At 40.6% G+C, this 26739-nt stretch overlaps 3 protein-coding genes across 3 annotated transcripts; 1 reads left to right on the forward strand and 2 right to left on the reverse strand.

The window, feature by feature from the left end:
• Nucleotides 1-79: 79 nt before the first annotated feature.
• Nucleotides 80-20094, reverse strand: LOC139660376 (probable acyl-CoA dehydrogenase 6). The gene is given in 10 exon segments (XM_071538886.1): nucleotides 80-560; nucleotides 1861-2011; nucleotides 3471-3632; nucleotides 4361-4534; nucleotides 4839-5006; nucleotides 6180-6239; nucleotides 6242-6285; nucleotides 7417-7546; nucleotides 13231-13351; nucleotides 19897-20094. Coding segments are annotated over 10 exon segments (1299 nt in total). The 3' UTR covers nucleotides 80-469.
• Nucleotides 20095-20889: 795 nt separating this feature from the next.
• Nucleotides 20890-21844, reverse strand: gngt1 (guanine nucleotide binding protein (G protein), gamma transducing activity polypeptide 1). The gene is made up of 3 exons (XM_071511979.1): nucleotides 21784-21844; nucleotides 21378-21476; nucleotides 20890-21171 (listed from the first exon to the last, which is right to left on the reverse strand). The coding sequence occupies exons 2-3, from the start codon at nucleotides 21471-21473 to the stop codon at nucleotides 21046-21048; spliced, it is 222 nt and encodes a 73-aa protein (XP_071368080.1). The 5' UTR covers nucleotides 21474-21476; nucleotides 21784-21844; the 3' UTR covers nucleotides 20890-21045.
• A 1734-nt stretch (nucleotides 21845-23578) lies between these two features.
• tfpi2 (tissue factor pathway inhibitor 2) lies at nucleotides 23579-26446 on the forward strand. Its single transcript, XM_071541166.1, has 5 exons — nucleotides 23579-23706; nucleotides 23966-24136; nucleotides 24416-24595; nucleotides 25194-25367; nucleotides 25834-26446. The coding sequence occupies exons 1-5, from the start codon at nucleotides 23634-23636 to the stop codon at nucleotides 25908-25910; spliced, it is 675 nt and encodes a 224-aa protein (XP_071397267.1). The 5' UTR covers nucleotides 23579-23633; the 3' UTR covers nucleotides 25911-26446.
• Nucleotides 26447-26739: the final 293 nt, after the last annotated feature.

Genomic DNA, 26739 nt, shown 5'->3' on the forward strand with positions numbered 1-26739 from the left:
TTGCTTCTATGACTTTCTCAATGACAGAAAACAAGTCAGAATCTTTGCTGAACTTTGATTTATTTTACACAATTTTACTGTACACGAGAACTGTACATCCTATTCATTGTTTTCCTGAGATTAGACTAAAAAAACATTCTGTCCTCAAAAGGTGATCACTACTAAAATGCAGTTATTAAAAATGGCAAAAACAATGAAAATGGACGGCATTTGTATTATCACTTATAAGGCCAAGAAGAGAAAACAAGTTACATTGTAGACTTGTGTATATTTACATAAGTCACATACAGAACTGACAAACTGTATGGTATGTAGAAGCATTATTATAGGACAAATGCACAATAACCCAAAAATTAACTCATGAGTTTATGAACTGCACTTCAGGTGATGTTTTTAGAATTAGATGTGAATGACTAATACACTAGCTGCAATGTTGTGACATCTCTTCCTGGGTCAGGCATTGATGACATCACTTCCTGGGCAGCGTGTCCATGTACTTGCAGATGATTCCCAGCATTACCTCATCAGCCCCTCCGCCAATGGACATTAACCTGGAATCCCTGTGGATTGGAGAAACAAAACTAATACAAAGTGGGATCTTTTCAATAGCATTCACTGTAATTACCTGCCACATTTGATTCATATATATAGAATCCCATCAATGAAAATGTATATTCATTTATTTCCCTGGTGAGATTTTTACTTCTCTGAATGAAAGCAATTTATTTGTGCATCCTGATCGGTTGTTTGCAACGAACACCCCTGTGTTGCATTATTTGCCCCATCACTAGATGTCAGTGCAGTGTTAAGTAAGGCTTAGAGGATTTACACTTCAACAGTTTCATTTCATTACTAACTGGGAATGAGCAAGCGAGGGAGCTGCCGGCACAGAAATTACACAGCTGGAGATTGAACCTCAACTGCTTCTCTTCAAGAGTTTTTTCTTTCCTTTCAGTGACCCAAAGGTAGATCATGGAAAGATTAAAATGGGACCCAGAATGACTGGAGAAAGAAGTATCAAAGGTTATCAACGGTGTTATGTTAATGCCTTCCCATCTCTGTGCAACATGTCAGTTGAATATAACTACCATGTCGTTGATAGTAGTTTTTTAGAGTTGCCTACATAATAGTCTGCAAATTTTTTTAAAAGTTTTATCAAGCCAAAAATATACCGAAAATTTGGATTCCCTGAGAAGAAGAAACAAGTGCCACAACAGAGCTGATATGTCGGGTTCCAGAGGTAAATTTTCTTTTCACTTTTCTCATAGAAAATTTCATCACTAGCCATAACGTTTTTGCAATGTAAGGTAGACTTACCATGAGTTACCAGACTCTGAAACAACTACACTGTATATTGGGTGTTTCAAAAGTAGGTATACATTGTTATAAACATTATTAATACTCACAGTATTATTAAACGTTTTACCCGTCTCTAGGCACATCTATTATTTACGGACTTGAATGTTAAATTATTTTGTTAAAATAACCAAATAAGTTAAAAATGACAAAAATTATACATCTTTGTTTTTCATTATTATTATAAAAAATTGATTGTATAGCTACTTTTCAAATGCCTGGTATGTTCCTGTAGAAGCCATTAGTCAATCTGATTCCAACTTTCTTAACTTTGTTAAATTGTGTTTTACTCCTGAGTTTCTTGTGAGATACTACACTACCCACAAGCTTTAGCAAGTTCCCACCAAATGGAGAGGTCGCAATTACCATATAAACCAGATGTATTGTTATAAGCTCATGATTCAACTGGTTCAAATCTTCAAACTCTATGGGATTTTCTGAAATATCTATGGAAATGTATTTCCAGAACCCGGGTCACTGAAAGACTGCAGGTTTCAGTCTCACCTGTAGAACCTGCTGACCAGCACGTCGCTGGTAAAGCCCATGCCTCCCCAGAACTGGAGGCAGCTGTCGCCCACCTCCCTGGCCAGCCGCCCCCCCTTCAGCTTGGCCATGGACGCCAGCTTGGTGACATCGTTGCCTTTGATGTACAACGCTGCAGGGAACAAAAGGACAGACAGAGGCAGGGGAACAGAAGGAGAAGAGTGAGAAAAAACGACGAGAAGCGAGCAAGCAAAAGAATGAATAGGAGAAAAGAAAGACAAAGACACACAGATGATAAACAAAAGTGATTCAATTTCTGTCACCTGTGGTTGGCTGCGCTTCAGTACCCATCCCATCCAAACCTTTTCACACTGCATGTGATCAATTCTCCTACTAGCAGGAACTGATCCCACCAGAGCAACATGTTCTATTAACTGAGCCACACGATTTTCCCTGTCAGTGTGTACAGAATGAGCAGGGAATTGGACCTGGGGCCCCAGTTGTGTGTGTGTGTGTGTGTGTGTGTGTGTGTGTGTGTGTGTGTGTGTGTGTGTGTCTGTGTGTATGTGTGTGTGTGTATACCTGTGCCAAACAGATACAAAAAGCTTTGATCTGTCTCTGGGCAAGCAGGTCTGACTTGAAGCGTTACCAGCTAGATTAATTCATTCAAAGCTTCCAGCCACTCAGGTGGTTATGAATAAAGCAAGAAAAACACGAGACCTTGGACTCCACCCGACAAATGCACCCACTCATCCATATAATAAATCATAAACACTGCAGTCTACACCGTTTGAGTCGTGTTTCAAGCGTTTTAGGAGAGCTGGGTTGGAGCCAGTGTTCCAGGTGGGCCGGGGTTTGAGGTTTTGAAGTTGTGCCACTGGGCAGTTCATCCAAAAACAATGCTCGTATATTTTGTGCGTCATCTCACACATATCCCAGACTGTAAACAGTCTTGTACAAATTAATTAGAGGGCGAGCTGCAGGCCAGCCCGCTACTGATAACGTTCTCTTTTTTCCTGCCCAAAAACATGAGCGCTATCTCCTCCTGCGTACCTCATGCCACAACTTCCGTTCAACTTTCATCTTGTACTACTAAATGTTGGGCAGATTTGCTTGTATTCAACTTTTTGATGTGACTTTTACTTTTTAAGATATTGAAGTTTTGCTGCTAATTAATTCCACATACACACGAATAGCAGAATGAGCAGAGCAGAGCAGGTGATACATTGGCCCAGGTGCTGCTCACATACACCGGCACACAAACGCTAAGTCTCTCTCTACCCATCTAGCCTAGTTTCTGGTCATTTTCCGGCTAAAATCTTCTTTATGTCACCTTATTTTAGTCATTCTGTGTTTTCTAGGGCTACAGGTACAGTACGTTCTGACCCACCTGTGAAATGTTTAACTACCAGGCTAAAATTATTATCTGGACTATTATCATTCAGCCCCTTCCATGTTTTTGAATTATTTGTTCTGACAATATCTGTGGCAAGATGCAAGTCAAGATAGCATTACCACTATAGCCAGTCTATGTGTTCTATCTCTATGCTGTGAACCAACTTTTGGAGACGTGGCGAGACATCATCATTCCACCGATGTCACGTCGTCTGTCTCTATGAGGCGGTCCCCACCTGTAGCATGGTAGAGGAGGGAGCGGAGCAGCTCGACCTCCGTCTGCAGCTCGGCCAGCTTGAAGTGGACCGACTGGTGGTAGAGGACGGGCAACTTGAAGATCTTCCTCTGCCGTGTGTACTGGATGGTCTCCTGGATGATGTTGTCCATCATGGTCAGGACTGGAGGGAGAAGGATACAGAGAGAGGTGGTGTACAGTTATTTCTAACATCCTCACTGAATACCAACATCACTCATGGGCTGAATGCTGAATCAGGCAAGTATTCTGCTTTGGACTGTTTTATTCTTCACCTTTCTTTCTCGTTTTGCAGGTTAAGGAAGTTCTTTGATGTTGGTAGTTGTAGCGAATGACTTTGTTCAATGGAGAAAAAAAAATGTGTGTAGGAGAGAAAAAGTGAGATAGAGAGAATTTGACTATCAAAGTGTGCTATACAGTACATCAGCAAATTAACTCAGAACTGGGAGTGTACACAGAAAAGAAATGATGCACATCACATACGCACAGAGAGGGAGGCTGTGAGTGTGTGTGCACATGCATGCGTATCAGTGAGAGTTTGTGTTTGTATCTGTGACTCATGATTTACTGCCTGAACAAGCCTTCTAACAGGCCGGCCAGACTAACTAATCAGGGGCAGACTCAGCACGTGTGGCTCTCTCGGCATTTTCTCTTGAAGGAGGATTAATGGCTCCCCTTCTTTGGAAATGGGGGACAATGGTGCGATTTCCAGTTAACTCAGTGGGAGGGGGAAGGACAGAGGGGAGGGTGAGAGCGGAAGATAAAGTGAAGAAGTGTTGGGAGAAGGAAAGGAAAGATAGACTGTGATGGAGGGGGAAAAAGAACGGAGACAGAGAGATGGAGAAGAGTAAGGGAGGCAGGAGGCTCACTCACTATTGGCCACTGCCCAGAGCCTCTCTTCCTGGAACTGAAGCATCTGATAGGTGAAGCCCATGCCCTCCTGGCCAATGACGTTCTTGCAGGGCACACGGACATCATCGAAGAATACCTCGGCAGTGTCTGACGACAACATCCCTATTTTCTCAATCTTGCGAGCGATGTGTACTCCTACAGTAGGAGTGACAGGAAAAAAAATTGAGCGTCATCATGTGAGTCTTGGCAAGGGCAAACTAATAACAAATATCCAGTCCTGTGAAAACAGTGTTTTGAAATCAGACATAATCCCTCTATAGCGGAAAGAGCAGAAAGGGTATTACAGTCAGGCAGGCAGGGATATACCAGAAGAAAAACACATATTAGGGGGTTTGGAACTTTATGGAACATTAAACAGAAATGTTTTTGTCCAAGAATAGGCTTACTAGTTTTACCGGGAAAGCAGCCCTACATAAAAATAAGAACAGCTTGATCCTACCAGGCAGGTTCATGGGCAGACAGATGAGGGATTTGTTCTTGTGTGGGGCTCCTTCACTGGTGTTGGCCAGGAGACACATCCAGTCAGCCTGCGTACCGTTGGTGGTCCACATCTTTCCCCCGTTGATCACATACTCATCCCCTTTCCTCACCGCCTTGGTCCGGATACCTAAAATCAACGTGTGGGTAGGTGGATGGGTAGATGGATAAATGATTGGTTAGATGGGTGGTTGAGAGAAATAAAACTTTGTCAGGTGTACATCTGAAGGCTTCAAAGCAGATAGTTTAACCAAAGAGATGTTGCTGTCAAACATTATTCAGTTCTGTTTCTATTTGGTTCTATTGGGCCCCAAAATCGTTTTGTCCTATCAGGAGAAAAGAATTTGACTTGGTTCTTCAACTGTAGATAAGATGGCAGTTATTAAGAGCAGGTTTGAGCCGAATCTTTCTCTGTGTACAGTCTGGATCTCAGTGTTCAGAGACACGCTTCACCTGGAGAAATTAACACCAAAAACCAATAAGGCTCATATTAAAAATCTGGTCCAATGCAATTAATTGTATCAGTAGTTTGACCTAAGGTGAAAAGAGGCTAAAAGAATATTCATCTTTTGAAATACTTTGTTGAGCTAGTTAGTGGGTTTTATTTATTAATCAGTATTATAGTAGGTCCAAGGCCGAAAATAGACAGCTATTGTTGTTTGATACAGTCCAGGCTCAGAATATTATGTATTCCAACAGACAGACAGACAAGGCCCACTGTTTAATGTTGTCTGTGTATGTAGTTTGTTTATATGTATCTATTTTTATGCCTTTATGTGTAGAAGGAATGGAGGAATTTCTTTCCAAATTGTATAGAGAGTCAGCCCATCTTTCTGCAGATTGCCTGTAGTCAGTAATACAAGACAGATTACAGACTTTGGAATGAAGCCCTCCACAGCATGGCATATACAGACATAACTCTATTTATGGCCCAACTTGCTTATTATACTACAAATCAATAAATAATTGTTCACAACAAACATAATACAGATACACTGTATTAGCTTACACTAATGAAATACATAAAAACAACAGGAAAGTCTGCAGACAGCACACTCAAGCTGTATGATCATAAATGTATATCTGTCTCCCTCTTGTGAGACTATTAATGCCAAACTTGAGTTTAACACTGCTGTATTTCTGGCTCTTCGATTTTTTTTTTTTGCAGCATTAGTGAAAAACTTCAAGTCAGGATCCTTTTTATAGGCCAGAGTTGAGTGCTTATTCAAAATGGACCCTTAGGGGGGCTGAAGGAAATTATATGATAATAAAAGACTAGTGGGATGATGAAGGAGAGACGTACTTGAGACATCGGAGCCGGCTCCAACTTCACTAACTCCCAGGCACGCCACTTTGTCCCCGAGATGGAGGGAATGAGGAACTCTTTCTTTAGCTCAGCTGAACCAAACCTGCACCACACACACACACACACACACACACACACGCACACATAAATATACACTGAATGTACAAAATGTTAAGAACACTTACTCTTTTCATGAAGTACACTGATGAGGTCAATCCAGGTGAAAGCCATTATCCATTATTGATTTCCCTTATTAAATCCAACCAAACACAAAGGAGGAGATGTAGATGTAGAAGGGGCTGCAATTCAATACCAGGAAGATATCCCTAATATTTTATACCTATATTCAGTAGCAAACCTTAAGCAACCTTAAGCATACCCTACTTGATAATGATCTAATATTTGAGAGATTGCTAATGTTGAAAGTGAATGTTGAAACTCTGACTGTACTGTGTATCTGCAGCAAGTCAGAACATGGGGTCATGTGTTTTAAAACAACAATGCCAAATGTGTGCGGGAGTTCGCGTTCCACTGGGAGAGATGGAGGGAGGCTTATCTTGAAGCTCCCAGGGGATCAACCTTTGTTGCTGCCCTGTCATTACTTAAGCCTTGTTGCAGCTACTGTAGATCCCCTAATTAAACTCATGAGACAGTAGCTTTCTATTTTACTGAACTTTATCTTGTGTCACAAGCAGCTGTTTCATAGCAGGAAAAGCCCATGGTCTACATGGGAGGAGACAAACAGTTACCAAATATATTAATTATATATTTTCATTTGTAGTTTCATTATGTGGCTAATGTGAAGCCTGTTCAGACTGTAACTGTGATAAAGGGCCAAACAAATAATCTTGACTTGACTATTCTTGGTAGAAAGAAATAGGCTTTATTTTCTAGTCTAGTAATACAAACACTGAGATACATAGTAGGCTAAATACAACACTCAAAGAAGGCATCTAAGAGGTTCTGGGAAAGCAAAGAAATGGGCCACTTGATACGGCCCCTGTAAGGCGGGTAGGTTGTAATGCTATTCTAGTGTTATGTACATATACTATGTAGTCTCCATTTTACGAATGAGGCCTGATGATTAATTATGACTGAATTTAAAATACACCAACAGATGGCGTATATTCCTGGGTTTGGCAACTCATTGGACCATGAAAGATTTTCCTGTAAATGTATCTAGTGGTGAGCGTCCAATCCTATGGAAAAATGATTGTGTTTGCATGTACTTTACCTGGCCAGTGCAGGAGTGGCCATGTCACTCTGTACACCAATAGCCATAGGGATGCCTCCACAGCGGATGTTGCCCAGCTCCTCTGCCACTGCCATGCTGTAGCTGAAGTCGAGTCCCAAGCCTCCATACTCTGCAGAGGACAAGACACACACTCCTTTAGCTACTTCAATCCTACAGTCCAAGGTTGAAGGTTCATTTTGCTCAGTGTGGAATATTCTTGTGAATGGATGAAAATGTTTTTTTTATTTGCACATAGCAACAACCTCTGGAAATAAACCTCTATTACTCAGATGAGAGGCAGAAAAAATTGACCGACCTGTGTAAGTCACTTATCAGTAATCAGTTATCAGTAATTATGCTACCTGTAATTACAACGTGTAAAAAGCCCTGCTAAGGGATCAGACGGCCACAGTCATCTCAAATTCTGTTTAGTATGTCGAACATGATTTTGATCTGTTAAACAACCCATTTAGTGAAAAAAAGTAAAAAAAATGGATGTCTGAAAATGTTATTATCCCTCCCCCCATTCCAAAGTATTGGTTCAATTGTGTATCATTTCTGGCATGGCAGACATTTGCAAAGACCTTAGGTCCTTAATGGAGTTGAACAGCGCATTATCAACCATGTACCTGTCAGTTATTCTCACAAAGAGGTATCTCTTCACCTTTCCTTTCTTTTGTCTTTCATCATCTGTTACAGCATCCATTGTGAAATGAATGTCCTAGTTTCCATACTAATATACTTAATGCTAAAGGCCAATTTTCCTTCCGCTACTCAGTGAATTGATGCTAGCTAATGTACCCACTTTCCTATTGCATTTCACACCTTCTCTCAAATCATCTGTGGTAAACACACCCCACATACTGTCAGAATAAAACAATGAAAAAATGAACAGTCTTTCTGCAATACAAAGTTGCAATACAAGTTACAAAGTTTATGATCTTCCCATGCTGGTTTACCAAATATAACCAGAATTTGGGACAAAGCTCTTGATGATCATGATCAATCAACCAAAAGTGACAGAGCACCCAACGTTTGTGAAAATGTGTAATTTTCCATGAATAAATATGTCAGCTGCTGGATAATGGATAAATAACACTGACAGGGGATAAATAACTATGAATGAATTTAAAACATGGAGGCCTGCAACTACAGCCAAGAGGGCCAATGTCACCTGTCAAACTAGTTATCAAATAATGGAAAGAACAATCAGTCAGACAGGGAGACAGCAACAGACAGCGAAATAAATGGAAACAGAGAAAGAGACAGATATGATGGAACAAGCAAACAAGGGAGCGGGGGAGCCAAAAATAAGAGGAAGCAGGCGCAGCTGTGCCGCGATAAGTCTCTGACAGTCCTGGAAACCCTGCGGTGGATAATGTGGACAGAGGGAAACGCCGAGGTTTCTCCCACTTTCAGCAAAACAGCTGGCTCTGTGGTTGAACAAACAAGCGCAAGAAAAGACAAGCAAACAAAATCCTGACTGTCACTGTCGTCTATCCTATACACATATGTTTCTCTGCTCTGAACCGCAGATGTTCCTCAGCATATGGTCTCATTGGGCGGAGCTCCGTATGAAGTAAAAATGAGGTCTAACAAAGTGAAGACTTACAGAATAAGAAATGAGACAATTTTAGATGTGCAGCACAAACATTTTCAGTGTTGAGGAGTGTACAGTAGCATTCTATTCTAATTTCTGTATTGAATGTACATGCCAACATGTAATGCATGTAAATGAGATGACACTAACATTGCAAATTGATGGCTTGGCTCATGGCTATGATTTAATTGACCGTGTCTCCAGGAAGGGTGACAACAGGGAATGACCAGTGAATCACGGTCAAAACAACTAGCCTACTACAATGGACATATATCTAATTGGACTACAGTCCTTTCATGACACCTCACCATTACGTCACCATTACAGTGTGGCGTAATGTAGAATCCAAAAAGTCACTGTGTTAGTAATGGATTTGGGATAGAAAAACTAGGCGCTGTCATGCATTCATCATTGTATTACTAAGAAATAAATGACGTTGAAGGAGGTAGTCTGAAAGCAAAAGTCTCTCCCAGACCTTAACCATCACAACATTAGTATCACAAATATCTATCTGTCAGGCAGGAGACAAGGCCAATACCAGAGTGGGAACTGTGGATCCCTACTCTGTCAGAGCACAGGAAACAGGCAGGGAGCCAAGGGTCATCCCTGTCTTCTCCCTCAACATGGTTGCCTTGGCAAAACTTCCTGTTCTTGTGTTTTGAGAAGCAATATTGCCTTTCCTTGTACAAAGAGAAGGGGTGGGGGATGAGTAGTGAGTTTTCTTGTCTATGGTATCAGGGTGAAGGCTAAATAATGGGATATATGGCTCTGAAGGTTGTAGACAGACATGCAAGCCGGGCTGGCAGTTTCAAACTTAAGGCCCTTTTAAAGTTAAAACCCTGCCTTGAATCTATTCATTTGGTCTACTGGAAGTGCTCATGTTTTCCAGATTTTATGTATTCATCATTTCCCAAGGAGAAGCTCCAAGACATTGAATGCCTAGGAAAAGGCATCCAGAAATAGGCCAACCTCATGTTTTTAAGAGTTTAGAACCTGAGGCCCACAGAGTTGATCTTTTTGGCCTTCTGACTGACAAATGATCTAATGATCTAATGAGATGTTTAAGTCGATGAGCTGTTTAAAGGAGTTTCTCAGATGTTTTCCACAATGCCAGGGGACACTGAAAAAATGTGAATAAACATATCATTAATTGAGTCTGAGGTCCTTTCTGATCAGGGGAGACCATTTCTTTCCCACCTCTACCTGATGAGTCATTTCTCCATTGGCCAGACCACTGCACTCCTAAACCCGTATTCCCAGTCAATGCAATCCAATCCTCTGAATCAATTAACCCAGTGCAGAATTCCGCCTCATTAGAGAGCCTGTATTAGTCAGTATTGTAGCATAGAAAAGTATCCAGCTGCAGTTACTATAAGCTTAATCATGGCAGCTTTGGGCAATCCAGAAAATGTGGCGAAAACTGAACCAAATGCAGCCAAAAGTACTGGAAAAGGCCCGATTTCACAGCATGTATAAAATCCTTGTGCATTAGCTCTAAAATTCATACTAGTTGGATGGAAAGTGATTAATGGAAAGTGATTAATAAGCCAGAAAATGGATGTCTACAAAAGTATTTTTTGTAGTTTTTTTACATTTTAAACAAGTTTGTAAAGACTGTACTAGTGCGTTATCTGTAAGAAAATACACCTTTACAAGTTCATGAAGGCAAAACAAATTACATATTGAAACATCCCAAGCCAACATCCCAACTCTTGTTGTGTTTGATTTACAGGGCATACTTAACCCTGTATCAATAATGCATTTACAATGTTTTACAAATATGCCCCAAAGGTTTCTCATGGTGTAAATCATATCAGGTAATCTACCATGTGGTAATCTAGTGTGTCTTAACACAGCCTTCTGCTGGCCCCCTCCTCCTCTCTAATCCTGCCGACTAATGCTTAAGGCTTGCATACTCAGCACATTTTAATGCTCTCTCCCCCCTTCTCTGACCTACAGATTTATGAGGGAGTCGTCTTCAGAGGACCCACTGTCCAACGTAGTTGTTCACAGCTTTCTTTTCGGCATCAAATGTCAGAACATAATCTTATGCTCTAAATCAACTGACATCTGTTTTTACCACAGTGCTATCATCAAGGCACCGTGGTCATTAACAGGCAAATTGTGGTCTGGGATGAGACACTTCACCCCTACCTGTGTGCTATCAAACTTCATCATGATTTACAGCACTAGAAAAAATACTTTCTACAAATCCTGTCTGTTTTCCTTAGAGCATATTAGTGACTGAACAATATCTAATTAATAAAAGGAGGTAAAAGTTCACCATTTAACTTCCATTTCATCTCCACAAATGTACTTGTCCCACTTACCCCATCCCACCCCACCCCCATCCCAACAGCGACGCAGCTGGGTACACATCTGGAAATGGGATATACTGTAACACACAGCTGTAGTGGGATGTTGCCGTGACACCAGCACCCACAATCACAGTGGGAACATTTCTACACCAGACTAGCTATAATGTATGCCTGTCAAATACAGTAGAAAATGAATGGGACGCCAATTAAGCTGTGAACAAAGCATGTCCAGTCTTTCTTAAAACTGGGATGGTAAACACACACACACACACACACACACACACACACACACACACAATGAAGGACTCTGCAGATTCTAGTCTGTTGTGAGGTATCTTTCCTGGAACGATTTTGGTCTACCTATCCGTAGGTTTAAGCGAATTCTAACCACAGCTTAAATTATGATTCTGAAAGATTGATATTCATGGGATTACAAATACGCTATCCTCAAAAACACGATTGGTCTTCTCTTGGTTTGAACAGAGTGATATTTATGTTAGCCATATGCCAAGGTCTTTTCAATTCCCAGATATGTTTCAGATTTATCATGGGAGTTTCTGTAACGGCAAGAGAAACGGCACTTCCCAACAACATACATCATGAGGACTGAAGCCCAGATGATCAATCAGAGTCTTAATGTTTATATGGATTAGCATTAGCAACTGGATTTCCCAAGGAACGAACGGGCCAAAATCCATGCCAGAAAAAGCCCTTATACCCTTCCAGAGACATTTTCATATTACGGATATATCCTGTAGACACAATCAAATATTTCTAGGCTTTTAAATGTGCTTTCATATTCATTTAAGTTATTAGCCAAATAAAGGAAACTACAACTCAAACACAGCATTTGTTAACCATATGCATTATATATACTGTTCACATTTTACATTTAAGGCATTTAGCTGATGGTGGTCTTATCCAGGTTGATTTACATTGAGTGAGAAGGTAGGTTTTCAGTGCATTACTCAAGGACACTTCAACAAGTTAAGTTACATTAAATTACTCAAACAAGCTTTACTGAATTCACTTCTTTATTGAAGTTTTCTTTGTGAAGCACAATCTGGCAGGAGGCTTTTGTTTCCAGTCAGCAAGACAGGTGCCCTGAGTTTGGCACCTTGACGTGAAGGCCATTATCATTTGCCTGCAGGCTTATTATCTCCTTCAGATCCTTTAACAGAAAACAAGCCTCCTCCAACATGATTAGACTTCCGGTTCTTAAAATCAAACAGCCCTTTTTCCTATCTCTCTGATCCAGGCGATATAAAACACACTAGATTAATTAAACCCTCGTCATTGTCCAGGAGTTGTTCTCTGATCAAAGGGTGCAGTGAACACACTAGAGTGGTGCTAAAAAAAACTCTCTCACAATTATTTGCAATCATAGCCAAAGGCCCTATTCATTAATTTTTTTAACCTGCTTGTTCCTATTCAGGGTCACGGGAGGCTGGAGCCTATCCCAGCATGCACTGGGGCGGCTGTGGCTCAGGAGGTAGAGCGGGTTGTCCACTAATCAGAAGGTCGGTGGTTCGATCCCCGGCTCCTCCGGTCCGCATGTCGAAGTGTCCCTGGGCAAGATACTGAACCCCAAATTGCTCCCGATGGTTGCGCCAGCACCCTGCGTGGTAGCTTGCCGCCATCGGTGTATGGGTGTATGAGTGAATGGGTGAATGTAGGCATGTTTTATAGCGCTTTGGATAAAAGCGCTATATAAATGCAGTCCATTCAGAAGGCAGAGAAACACCTTAGACAGATTGCTAATCCATCACAGGACTAACACAGATACAGGTGGACAGACAAATACACTCACATTCACACCTATGGGCAATTTTCAGTACTTATGCTGGCATCTGAATTCTAGCCACCGAGACAAGCAGACAATTTCAGACATCCTACCGACTGGTTTGTTGACCCCGAGAAAGCCAGCGCTTCCCAGGATCTTGAAGATTTTGTGGGCAGGAAACATCCCCTCTGCCTCCCACTGGTCCACGTACGGGTTGATCTCCTGGTCAATGATCTATAGCACAAACACAACAGGGGACAAATATGATACATGTGTGTGTGTATGTATACTATACCACATACTGTATTTTGTAACTGTTGTATATATATGTAATGTTTGTCAGCAGAGCACAAGTATAACTGAGCTTAAATCATCTTTAGTGTTTCCCGGTGAATATTGTAACTGACGTAAGCATAAATGTGTGTGTATGTGTGTGCATGCATGATTGTTTTTTTTTTTACCGCAACACTATGTTAACAATGAATGACAAATGGCCTTCTATCATCCATCCCAATACTAGGAAATTGACTCACCATTGGGTATGACCCAATGGATGTATTAGTGAATGGAGGTGAGTAAAAAAAACAATGATTTTTAGACATACACTGGTTTCCTGCTGTGCTGCACGTATCTCTGCTTAAGTCTATGTAATCTATCTCTGGCAGACAGCTAGATGAGGGTTTACATATCAATGAATAGAAAGCAGGGCTACATGGTGAATGCATAATGATGACGATGATGAATACTATCATGCACGGCATACCATTTCCCAGATATACATGTAATCAGTCCGGTATTGAACAGCCATCGCCGATGCCAGTCTGGTGTCACACAGAATGTGACAAACTGCAGGCTCATAAAACAGAGCCAAATCTATGGCCTGTGCCTCAATCCCAGACCTTGCCATTTCACAGTAGAAAAAATGGGCAGGTTCCCTAAAAACTAGGCCAAACACAGAATTCAGTAATAATGTTGGTAAGGGACAAAAAAGGAATAACTGTAAAACCAAAAAGTACATGTTCTCTGCATCGTTCTATAATTTCAATAAAAATACATTTGCCTAAAAAAGTTGGTAAGACAACGGTCATGTGTGGGTTTCTTCAGTCAGAGCCGTTGTATACATTGTACATTGTAAATACACTTAGATCACAGAGGGTTTGTGTTAGGGTTTTTGAAGGCCGATACCAATATTTTTGTATTGAAGCCAATATTGCGGCAAAATTCCATGTACCTAAATTTTACTATTGTCATGCCAAAACTTTCAATGATTCAGTGTTTCCTCTAGAATTTTATTCTCGGCAAGGTGTAAAAGCCTCTGAAATAACATTTAAACTATCATGTGAAAATGAAAACTCTCCATTGAAACCCATACTGACGAAATTCCTTTAGGATTAGCAGCCACTCCACCTATTCTATGGGGAAGTCTGGGATACACTACTGCCTATACATGAAGAATGAGTTTACAAAAAACATTCTTGAACAGTTGTGAAATGAGTATGAAATGAGATATCAAATTTTTAATAACAGGCCAATATATATATATATATTCATACTGTATATAACTGTTGCCAGGTTTTCTGTGTCATGCACAAAATATTCACAGGGAATGAAGAGGGGTTGCAACCTGGCTTTGGAATGGACCCTCTCCCCTCTAATGGAAAAGACCCAGTGAGTGAACTTTGGTACAGTGACTCATTTTGAGCACCTGGAACCAGTCCACAGCTGGAAAAGCACTTACCAATGACCAGTCTGCTGAGGCACTCACACAGTCCCATTTGTGTGGGAACTGAAGCTGCTTTACAGAAAATAGGCTGTAGACCTATGGGTTAAAGTATATGTGGTGTTTGTAATTTCTTTGAACAGTCCCATGTCATGCAGCTTAGCAAACATACTGTATATGCTAATACCATTTTCTGCCTGGGACAGTTGGCTTGGTCAATAGTAGCTAAGGTGAAGGGATGTAAAAGAAAGAAATAATGGAAACGAAGACATGCCATTAACAACAAATTTAAAAAACTTATGGGCTATGACTTGTCTTGTCTAGTTCGTGTTGAACATTTTGTAAAACATAATGTCCTCATAAAAATGGATCTGCGCTTGAGCCAAAATGTTCTAAATAATCATAACTGGCTTTCCTCCAATTCCATTTTGGTCATTAAAGACAAAGACTTTGTAATGCATAAACACTTTTAATGGCCAAAGATTCAACAGAACCCTGACAAACCGGTCCATAAATGTGCTTCTCTGCTGAGTACAATGTCCTCCCAATGGCAGGTACAGAAAATGAAAGGCAATGATTAAAACAAAGTAAGCAATTACTGGGCAAAAGGGATTACTCTGTCAAACGCAAGCCTCAGCCAATGACAGAAGGAGCTCAATGAGCCAATAACATGGTTTGTTAAAAAATCATATTTGATTATTCTAATTCTAATACTCAGTCAACCTTGGTTAAATCACCTCTTGAGAGTGGCACCACAGCAATGCTGGGCTAGACCTGTATCTTACCGTTCAAGCTAAATAGAAAAGAAGTTTTTCCAGGATTGCAAAAGTGATACGCACACACGCTCTCCTTCCACAACACACAAAACCAAACGAGCCAATCCTTCTACCAACCAAGAAAAATGTACTGGCTCAAAAACCTCTGAATACAAGATAGAACAGAAATGGCACACAAGCCTCGGCCTGAATCTGTGAAGATTAGGTTTAGATTAGGATTAGACTCATACAACATCCAACACAACAGCAGTTTTTAGTCCCCTTTAGCCTGCAATAAACTCATCCATGCCCAAAGTTCAAATCCTGAGGAGGGAAAGGGAGGGTCGACTAGCTGTTGGAAAGGGAAACATAAAGGTCGCCAGGGAGTGATCCTAAATCACTTCACTCTTCATTGTGGACTTTTTCTGTTGCATACCAGAACAATTTCACACCACCGAACTGTCGAGTGGTGAGATGGGGTCAAGAACACTGTGTTATCCAGGACTTACAAAATATCCAAAATATCCTTTTTCCCCCGACACCTGGGGTACTGCAGGTGAGGCACAGGCTGGGCTTTTCTGTGTTAAAGAGGGTTTACCATTCTATACCACTACATACTGTAGATGTGATTTACTGCAAGGGCGTTTCACAATGTGAAAATCAATATTTTTGCTGTTAACAAAAATTACTGCAGGGATAGGGGTGGGGCTGGCAAGGGGGAGAGTGGGCATTTCATGGATATCACCATCAGTGATGTTATGTTGGTCAGTTAAGAAATTATTCAACTCAATACTGTAATCTCTGTTGAAACATGGGAGGCAATTCTTGATAATATTCATCATACCTCAGTAAATGCCAGGCATACACATTTTTAATTGGTTCATAGACTTTATTACTCAAAATCCAGGCTTCATGCCATATTCCCCAGTACATTTCCATTATGTAATAAGTGTAAACAAGAGACCGGTACTCTTACCAATCAGTTTTGGTCCTGCCCAAAATGAAAACTCTTCTGGACTCTTGTATAGGATTACATGTCAAAAGCCTTTAACAAAACTGTAGCACTTGATCCATTACAGGCTATCTTTGGTTCAGTTATAGATAATCCTTCTATTAACTAGAAGGGCACTCGGAGAGCGCAGACCTCCGCCAAGGTTCGTGCTATTATTGCTTGTTTGTGGGTCGGATTCGGATCTGCTCCAAAATTTAATGGGTTCTTCCTTGGCCCATGCTACACCCTTCCACGAAGTTTCATGAAAATCAGGCCAGTAGTTTTTCCGTAATCCTGCTAACAGACAAACAAACAGACAAACAAACAAACAAACGGCACCGAAAACATAACCTCCTTGGCGGAGGTAATAAGTGGGGCAAGCTATCTCTCTCTCTATACCTTATTAGCCAAACACCTTATTCTACAACAGTGGAAGTCAAAGGCATCTCCCTTATTTCATCTATGGCTTAGGGACCTGGGGAATGTGCTACATATGGACAGACTCTGAAATAACCTCGCCAACAGAGGCAAGATCTTCTTGAAAGTTTGGCAAATGGAAGGCAACCAGTCTCAAGGCTCCCCATGCACTTGAAAAATAGAAAAATATAATTTATTTCTTAAAGGTAGGCCTATAACCATTCACTCTATTTCATAACAGCTGTCTTTGCTTACAATTGTTCATATGCTGTTTTTTTTTTCTGTTATTTTTTATTTTCATATGTCTATATACTGTGTGTATATATATATATATATATATATATAGAGAGAGAGAGAGAGAGAGAGAGATAGAGAGAGAGAGACAGAGAGAGAGAGAGATAGATATATATTCAGTTGGGCTATTCTAAGACATTCCTTATTTATCTATTTCCTGCCGTAACCCTTCTGTAATTATTGTCTACTATTTACGTTTGCTATATTTGAAATCAATAAACTGATTGATAAAACAAAACTGTTGGTCAGTTTGAACATTGTCAATAATGGCACTAATTTTGAGCTGTCTATTATTTACTTATTCTTCAGTTACTTATTTCAATGGCTGTTTTGTTGATGTTTGAACTATCATATTGTAGAAAATGAAGAACTAATTGCTTTGACCCGATGCCATCCTGAAAAGAACAGTGGTTTACACTAATTTGTACTCATCAATTTAAAGTGTAACCCTCTGTAAACTAACTAAAAAATAACTAATAAGTAAAATAACTATCACTAAAAATTTGGTCACAAAAAGAAAAAAATACTGCAGTCTGCATTTGAACATTCTGAAAGAAATATTCAGTGACTGCTAAAAAAAGCACATTATTTCAAAAATGCTATGCGTAACAGCTGAAATAAATTCTATTGTGTATTTTAATTGCCAATTTGTGTCACTGGCACCAAGAACGTCTGACCTTGTACAGTCACTGAAGGATTTCCCAGGACCCCACCTGTACACCAACTTTAAACACACACTATCCTTCAGTGAATTCTTTTAATAAACCACGCTGCCTCGAGTTCCCTTTCCGGCACTACCTACATATTGTTCTGCATTTCCTTTTCACATTTTCATCCTTCCCATTATTCCCAGCGCTAGTTTATTTTCAACCTCCGGGCATCCTTTGAAGGTTTAGTCACTCAACAAGTTTCCCTCCATTTACCGCAACATCTTTGCTCCCTGCCTTAAATTAGGCTCTCTGTGTTATTTTTGAGGCCTCTGTCTCTGATGACTGTCTAGCCAAAAGGATAACTTTTAACTCGTCACCGCTCGTGTGCTGTTTTTAGGGGGCAATGTTTACGGCACAGCGGCGGCATAGTGAATAGAGAAAGTGAAGTCTGGTCACTACTATTTACTTTGATTTTTTACTACCATAATTTGCAGTAGCTGGGTAAATTCAGGCTGTGGACCAAAGGTCTTTCACATCACAAATTGACGATATATAACAGTGTAAGAGTATCCAAGAGTTGATTTTTCCAATGTTTTGTATAAGGCCTTGAGTTTGATAAGGGTCAGGGCTTCTGAATTATTTCTAATAGCCTTATATTTGTTCCTACGAGTTGTAGTGGGTTTTTACAGAGTATGCCCCATTTACACCTGGTATTGTGAATGAATAAATTAATATTAGTATCTGAGATGCCTGTCACTGGGTGCGCTTCCTTGTTGTGTTGGTGCACTTAAGTTAACTTCCGTTTACATACTTGCTATATGTGGCGTGGAGACGCACCTCCGTGGGTAGTTTGGTTGGTTACGTGCTCAAGGCATGCCGACTGCTTTTACACCTGGACTTTACCTGGTATCCCTCTATCTGATTACAATTCGATCACCCAGGACTCATGTTAATGTCAGATGTAAACGGCTCCTTGGCTACAGTTCAATGTGATTTTAGAGATCTGATTCTAATGATCAGAATTAATGTCCACACTTTCCCTGAAAATGGCTTTTATGTGTCGCCTGTGGCTATATTTGTTTAAATCTGTGACTTTTTTTCCCGTCAGTCTTTCTCCATTTCTTTACATTGTTTCTATACACATTTGACAGGATTGTATCCACACTATGTAGAATGCAAACCTTATCATTTCCATGACTGGGGGCAATGTGAACAAAATAAGATTTTTGTGCATCCACACTTAATGCAGCCTGGCATAATCAGACGATAAAAGTTGCATTGAAATTACGAACGTAACCATAGCATTAGATACTGTACTCCAGTGCAAGAGCAATGCTACATGTTCAGCTGCAGGAGCAATGCTGACATTAATGGAGTGGGATGTGGGAGTGTGGGATGGGTAATGAAAACAAACGAGCCAGCGGTTGTATTTGTGATTATAAAACAGTGTAGACTCAATGTACCAGGTCCATTGCCTTAAACCTCTATCCTTATTCACTAATTTTCCATAGTGACAGCACAACACAACATGTAGGCTTGCTGGTGCGGTGCTTGGAGGATGCAGACAGACATCACGTGACACTGACATCCCTTTCCAGCTGCAACAACATCATCAAAACAGACGTCCACTTTGAACTTTGGCGGTTTGTACCGTGTACTTTGGCGGAACAGTGAGCAACATGATAACACACACATCAGTCCAGAGCAGTGTCAGCAGACACAGCTATACACCCTCGACCTGTGTTAGCTAGCTAGCATATTGACCTCTCACCTACTTCGGCTTTATTGCCCCCTCAAGTCAGCTGCTTACGGTTACATAAAGCCCAATGACATTGCTGCTTTCTAGCAACCATAGACAGAAAAAAATGCAGTTCTCATCTACTGTGTAAAACTCAAATCGAGCCCTAATTTCTTGGTATGGCTTGCTGTGTGATGCTAGCAGTCTTGCATACCTTTTTGAGGGATTCCTTTAATGCAAAGTGCTCTTGTGTGTAGATTAAATGATCTCCCGCTGTCTCTGGGACACTGGCGGGAACGGGTTTAGATGACACATTATCAGACAACGACCGGACACCGCCAATGGAAGTTAATTTGTAGAAATGACGGATGGGGATCAACTTCAAGCGGAGGGCTCCTTCGCGCAGCGCCATCTCTGTTGACAAGTTCTGCTGAGCCTTGCGCATGCGCACTTGGTTGCTCTGCAACCCGCTTGCACTAGGAAGCAGGTAAGGCTTGTCCGGAGTCTAAGGGTGCAGGTTAATACATTAACTTCAGTGGTGTAGTGGAAAAGAATAAAGAAAAACATTCATCTATGCTGTCTCACCCCTTAAAGTGTCATTTACATCAGTTTGATACTGTTTACCATGATGGATACTACAAAAAAAGACCACTAAAGGTGGACAAACGGTCATCCACAAATCAAAAGGTAGCCTATGTAAAGTAAAGGGAAGTGAAGGTTTATCCTCCATTACATCATTGATTAACACACACACATACACACACACACACACACACACACACACACACACACACACACACACACACCTTTAGCTGGTCTACCATGACTACTTAGTTGATAATTTCCCAGGGGTTTGCCACACTGCATATTCAGAAATTATCATTATGATAAAATAAGCCAAATAATAAGGTTTATGTTGTTCTCGGCCCTGTCATGACAGCAGTGTCTTCCACAGTGAATGATGAGACAGGCTGAGTTACAGTTGTTATAAACAAGCACATTTAATGACAGCGGCTTCTGTGTATGCAACACATGGGCCCATTAGCTCAGACTACACCACATGAGACAGACGCATAAACGTATAAACCATCAAACAAAGCTCTGACATTGCTTGCCCAATACAACTCTTATTTATTGCATCTTTTCAAAGAAGAAAATCATAAGGCTACAAATCTGGCCATAAGATCATTTACATGGGAACTCGTGAAATTTTATATACAGACTCATTCTTTTTTTTTTTTTTTTTTTATTCCTCTAGTCTTTTCTGTCTGCAAGTGGTAATCCATTTTATGAGGGGAGGGAGAGTGTCCTTGGGCGCTAGTGAGGTGCTAATCTGAGATATGAAAAGCTCCTCAGGTCCAGTCTAGCAGATGACACAGCCACCTTTCTCCTTGAAGGGGTTCTTGTCCTCTGGAATGCCTTTAACGAGGATGTCCTCCTCCTCGCCAGCCTGAATGTAGTCCTTTAACTCCTCACAGCATTTAGATGTCTGCAAGTGAACAGGCAGAGGTGTTGAGATGTCACCCAGCGGTGTATTCTGCTTTAAATAGCGTCCCTGTTAGCTTCTAAATAGGATTAATTGCAATTTTACAGGTTTACAATTATTTGTTGCTTGAAAAAGTTTAAATTCAGACTGAAAATCCAATTTCTTCCCTGGGATCTTCATGAAAAAAACAAAACAAGCAAATGACTTACCAACCACCTCTCAAGCTTGATTTCTTTTTTCTTTTGCTCTACTTCCATTTTTGCCTTGTCCAGGTCTGTCAGATCATCTACATTTATGACCGGCATTCTCTGTAAGAGGAGACAGATATTCATTGTATTGAGTAGTTCATAGCCACTTTCAATTTCAAATGTATCTTTAATAAATCCAACCATTACTCAGATATAGTAGATCATCATCATATCTCTGGTGATGCCTAATGTTTATTTAATTCTCTGCTGGCTAATAACACCCTTACAATACATCCAGTGTTGTTCAGACATACATCACTCATATGTCCCAATCACTCATATGACAGATAAAAGATCTTCAATGATTCGACCACGCAAATCAAGAAAAGTTACTGAAAGAATATTAATAACAAAGTGTTGTACTTACGAACGCTTACAGGGAGCTGTCCTCCACCCCTGAAACCCTGACGAAGAATCCCTCTCCTCTCCCTAAATCTGGGTTATAAAGTAATCTGCATAAACAATCCTAATCCGCTAATCTGATTAAAACGAGGCCCCTTTGTACGGTCACACCTGTAGCTAAAGTACGCTGTCAAAAGGGAGAGTGAATCGTACAGGTGTGTGTTTTGGTTCCATTGAATTATGTAGGAACAATGGATTGTATTGGTTTTATATCACTGATTAAATCTGGACTCCCATGCTGTTTTAACTCTGTTTGTTATTCATATATGGGTCAAGGGGAGGTGTCACATATTTCAGGTCACTTTGATAAGACGGCTAATCTGTATTTAGCCTCCACCTGTCAAGTTGGAGATGTATCATTGTCATAAATATGACAACCACAGCAGTTCTCCAACAACATATAAAAGCTGAAGAAACTTTCGCCTAACTGGTGTAGCTGGAGTGGATCCTTAGCATTAGATGTAGGAAAGCAGTAGGATTGACTAATTGTATTTCCAAACAACCTCAGGTTGTATGCTGTATGATATTGTGTGTTTTGTCTTTTGTTTTCAGAAAGTGCTGTTCTTAAGACCATTGGTGTGACGCCTTCAGTCTTGACAGTAAACTGTCCAATCCTTTATACAAATACATTGTGGTGTGGCACAGTGAATGGCAGTGAGTGGGGAAGGAATGGGGCCTTTGGGGGTTTAGTGGAGCAAGACATTACTGTTTCCCTGAAAGTGTGTTGGAGGATACAGCCATTAAGCTAAACAGAAAACAGCATAAACCATAGACAGGGCTGGAAAGAGAGCTGACAGTTTTATTCACAGGCTTTGTAGAGTGATTGGAAGTGTGTGTGTGTGTGTGTGTGTGTGTGTGTGTGTGTGCGTGTGAGAGAGAGAGAGATAAGAGCCAGTCAGACGGGTGTGTGATGGGAACTTGGCAAGGATGTATGAGACTAGACAGAGTGTTAATGTTTCACAATAGTGTCATTGCCTTAGAGACAATGCAATGTTTGTACTTGAGAAAGTACAAATACACAGCAACAGAAACCTATAGGGAAACTGGAGTCTATGGCTTTTAGGATATTTGTACATGGAATATTACAATAGGATGATACACCACCATCATCATCATCATCTCATAAGTCAATGGGCCAGATTTGAAAGTTGTAATTATATAGTATTTGCCAGTCAGCCAGTAGGACACCACTCATCAGTTGCATTCACTCAGTTGCATTCACCTGGAAAAACAAAATCAGCCCGTTTATTTCGAATTAATGACATCTTGTCTCATAACTGCTGCACAGTGTAATACATGCAGCCTTTATAGTTAAAAAGTGCCACATATTACGATATTTTTCATGATTATTATGACAGAAAATATTAGTGTGTAGTCAGTTATTGGTTAGGACGAAAACATACAAATGAATCGGTTTAAATCTATATTTCTATACGTTTAAACTGCCGCGTTATTATTTTGAAGGCCCAAACCAGAATCAGAATTATGAGGAAAAGATGTCATTGATTCGAGAAAAAAAAAAAAAAATCCATGTCAATACAAGGTTAGTTGGTTGAATATGTTCTTAGTCACGACTTAACATACTTGTGCGTAGATATTACAACTCTACAAACGTAATGCGGTCCCTCTGTGATGCAATTAATAACTTCATCATCGCTCTAATCCGGTCGACATTGTATGGAAATGAGTCACTCCATCCCGCCCCTAAAACTTTCCCCTGGGAAAACTTCAACAACTTATAAAGCTGCCGCTGACGGGATGTTCGGGAGAGCGGAACAGACTGGAGCTGGAACCAAACTTGACTAAAAACTAAACATGGAGTTTTGCATATTAACCCTACTTACACTTCTCTCCGCCTTTTACAGCGTCTTTGCGTTGCCACCTAAAGGTAATGGAGGAAAAAAGAGCCTATCTGCTTTTTCTCAAGTATTCCTCGGCTTTTCTATATTTTGCGGAACTTAAACCGATGCCCATCATTTGGCATAAAGGCCTCATACGTAAAAGACTTTTGGCATAATTTTGATATCCAGTTTGAAATAGAGCTGCCCAGGAATATTAAGTGCAGTATTGTTTTCAACATGGGCAACTTATTTACAGTTTCATCCTCATTTGTGTGGCAAACAACAAACTTTCTCTGCTGCTTTCAGGCGCGTGTCTCCTTCAAGTGGACGAGGGACCTTGCAGAGGGGAAATCGAGCGGTATTACTACAACACGATCACTCAGAAATGCGAGACCTTCTACTACGGAGGCTGCCAGGGAAATGCCAATAACTTCAAGAGTTATCAGGAGTGCCAGAAAACATGTTTCAGGATACCAAGTAAGTTCGACATGTGAAATGCATGCACTTAAACTGACAGTGCCCCTTCCTGACCTTTAAATGCCTCTTTTTTAATCCGTGCATTCAATATGTTGCATTCATAAATGTACCTTGGGAAGTAAGCACTTCATCAATGCATTTTTGATTGTAAACCTATGTGGATTTGATGGTAGGTGTTTCTGTGGAAGAAGCAAAGGGTGCAACTTGAAGGCTCTGAGAAATCTCAAGAAATCTTCAGTCTCACTCACAGCACCCAAACCCTGTCCTTGTTCTCCCCAGAGATTCCCCAGATCTGTAGGTTTACCAAGGAGGAGGGTCCGTGTCGTGCCCTCCACCTGCGCTACTTCTTCAACATGACCACTATGCAGTGTGAGTCCTTTTACTACGGCGGCTGCCAGGGCAACGCCAACCGCTTCCAAGACCTCACCTCCTGCACAGAGTACTGCAGTCCACACAAGAGTAAGTACAGTCACCTAAAAAAAGACACTTATTTAACCTGAAGTCTGGTGCACAATGGCAGCAATGTGCATACATGGAGTGCAGTGTGGCAAAACGTAAAAAAGGAAAGTCTTTTTGCATACATAAACATTGTGTGAAATACTATTGATGATTTGATTCAGAAAACTGTAATGTTTGAAAGAAGGATGAGAGAAGCATTTCCGTTGAGATAAAGTGACAGTACTGTGGAAGAAGCATTGCAGATGAATGAGACAACGTGCTTTTTATGGATCAAAAGAATGCCACATCACGCCTTTGTCAGGATGCACAATAGATGAAGATATTTGAGCATTAAGGAAATGATTCAACAAACCCAGGAAAAGTGTTTGCTGCGCCTTAAAAATAGCAATCAAGAAATGAGGACAGTTTTTAGTTTGTTGGAAAATAGGAAAGGAGGAAAATAGTTTCTGGTGGTTATCAGCCTGCAGGCAAGTAGTATTTCAACATAGCAGTGAAGAATACAAATACTTGAACTGTTTGTTTTGATAGCGCTCCTCTCCAAGGACTACCGTGAGGCCTTATTGTCATAGTTTGTGTGTTTTGTGGTTTATTTTTTTAGCGGTTCCTGTGCTCTGCCTGGATCCTCTGGACAAAGGCAAGTGTTCAGCCTCCATACCAAGGTATTACTACAACAAAGCCACCAAGATGTGTGAGGAGTTCATATACTCCGGCTGCGGAGGGAGCAGCAACAACTTCGTCTCAAGGCAGAGCTGCATGGATGTTTGTGCCAAAGGTATGTGCGTGTGTGAGTGGGAGTAAATTATAGTGGAATGTATGAGAAAGTTTCACAGTCCACCAAGAAGCCTGTATTGAAGGACGGAAGATGAATATTTGAGGTGAAATTGCCTGCTTAGATCTGCATCCAGGAACCATTTGTTTGTTTCATGAGGGAGAGAATTCAGAGAGGGAGAGGGAAATTGGGAGTAACCCAAGTAACGCTCAACTGGTTTTCATTATCAGTTTTGAAAAATGCACGGCATCCCAAGAAACCATTAGCACGCTCTCAGGGATGATAGAGACGTCTTCAAGAGCATTTATGAGCGGCAGCCAATCATAACGTTAGAACCAAGAGCTGTCTCTGCGTGTGACCATGTGTCTGTGTGGGGAAGTGTTTAATTGATCATGAACACAGAGGGTCAGCAAGATTGTAGCATTAGAGCTTATTGTGCTAATGAGTTGTCATTCACTTTTTGTTTCAGGAAGAAAAAAGCAGCCCGGAAAAGGACGTCGCATGAGGAGGAATAGAAATCACAGCATCACTTTTGTGCAGGTTTAGACATTTGACACTTTGTCTCAGGAGTTCTCACTTGGACAAACACGCGATGCAAACTAACCGGCATTAAACTGGGACTTTCAAAACTAACTTCTTGCACTATTCTTTGTGTTGACCAGATGTAAACTATGGTGTGGTGCACAGCTGAGGACTGTGGCCAACTATTTAGACAATGTGAATCTATCATTCCAACAGCAGTATTTTTGTTGGTTTATTTTCCAAAGGCACATACTTTTTTTTTGTCTGGGTTGAAGGAAGTAGCCCGCACACTGACAAAAGAGCGCAAACACTTTCTCTTGACATAAATTGTTTCCCCATTCCAACTATACATTGCATCTGTTGGAAATGCTTTATAAGCAAATCTTTCAACGTGATTTTACTGTATGCTGTTGATGAAGTTTGTTACTACTGCACTTATGTTCCAGATTATGTATTTTGATATACTGTATGTATGTATGTATGTATTGTATTGTATTTTAATGTAATACATTATGAGAGTGATCCTTTTTTATCATAAGCACATTTTTGATAAAATATACATCAAACATTTGGTGCAAGTATCATTTTGTTTCTTGTACATTTGCACAATTTTCGCGGGAACGTATTGGGTAACATTTGGTTAATTAGCTGACTTGAATGTGACAACAATCTATTCTGTCCCCTCTCACAGTATTCAGTATCTTTCAGGGTTGCCTTCACTTCTTTCACTTAAGCCCAATACTGCAGCAGCAACGGAAAAAAAAAACCTTGTCTGGTTGTCTGTCACTTTCCCTCAGTCACTTTCACTTTATCTCGAGGCCTCTACCATTCTTTACTAAAGCTGCCGTCTTCC

The sequence above is a fragment of the Centroberyx affinis genome, unplaced genomic scaffold (genome assembly GCF_046629955.1).
Source record: "Centroberyx affinis isolate AG114_WGS23_722 - 3 ecotype Tasmania unplaced genomic scaffold, CSIRO-AGI_Caff_v1 ptg000003l_1, whole genome shotgun sequence".
In the NCBI taxonomy this organism is placed as follows: Eukaryota; Metazoa; Chordata; class Actinopteri; order Beryciformes; family Berycidae; genus Centroberyx; species Centroberyx affinis.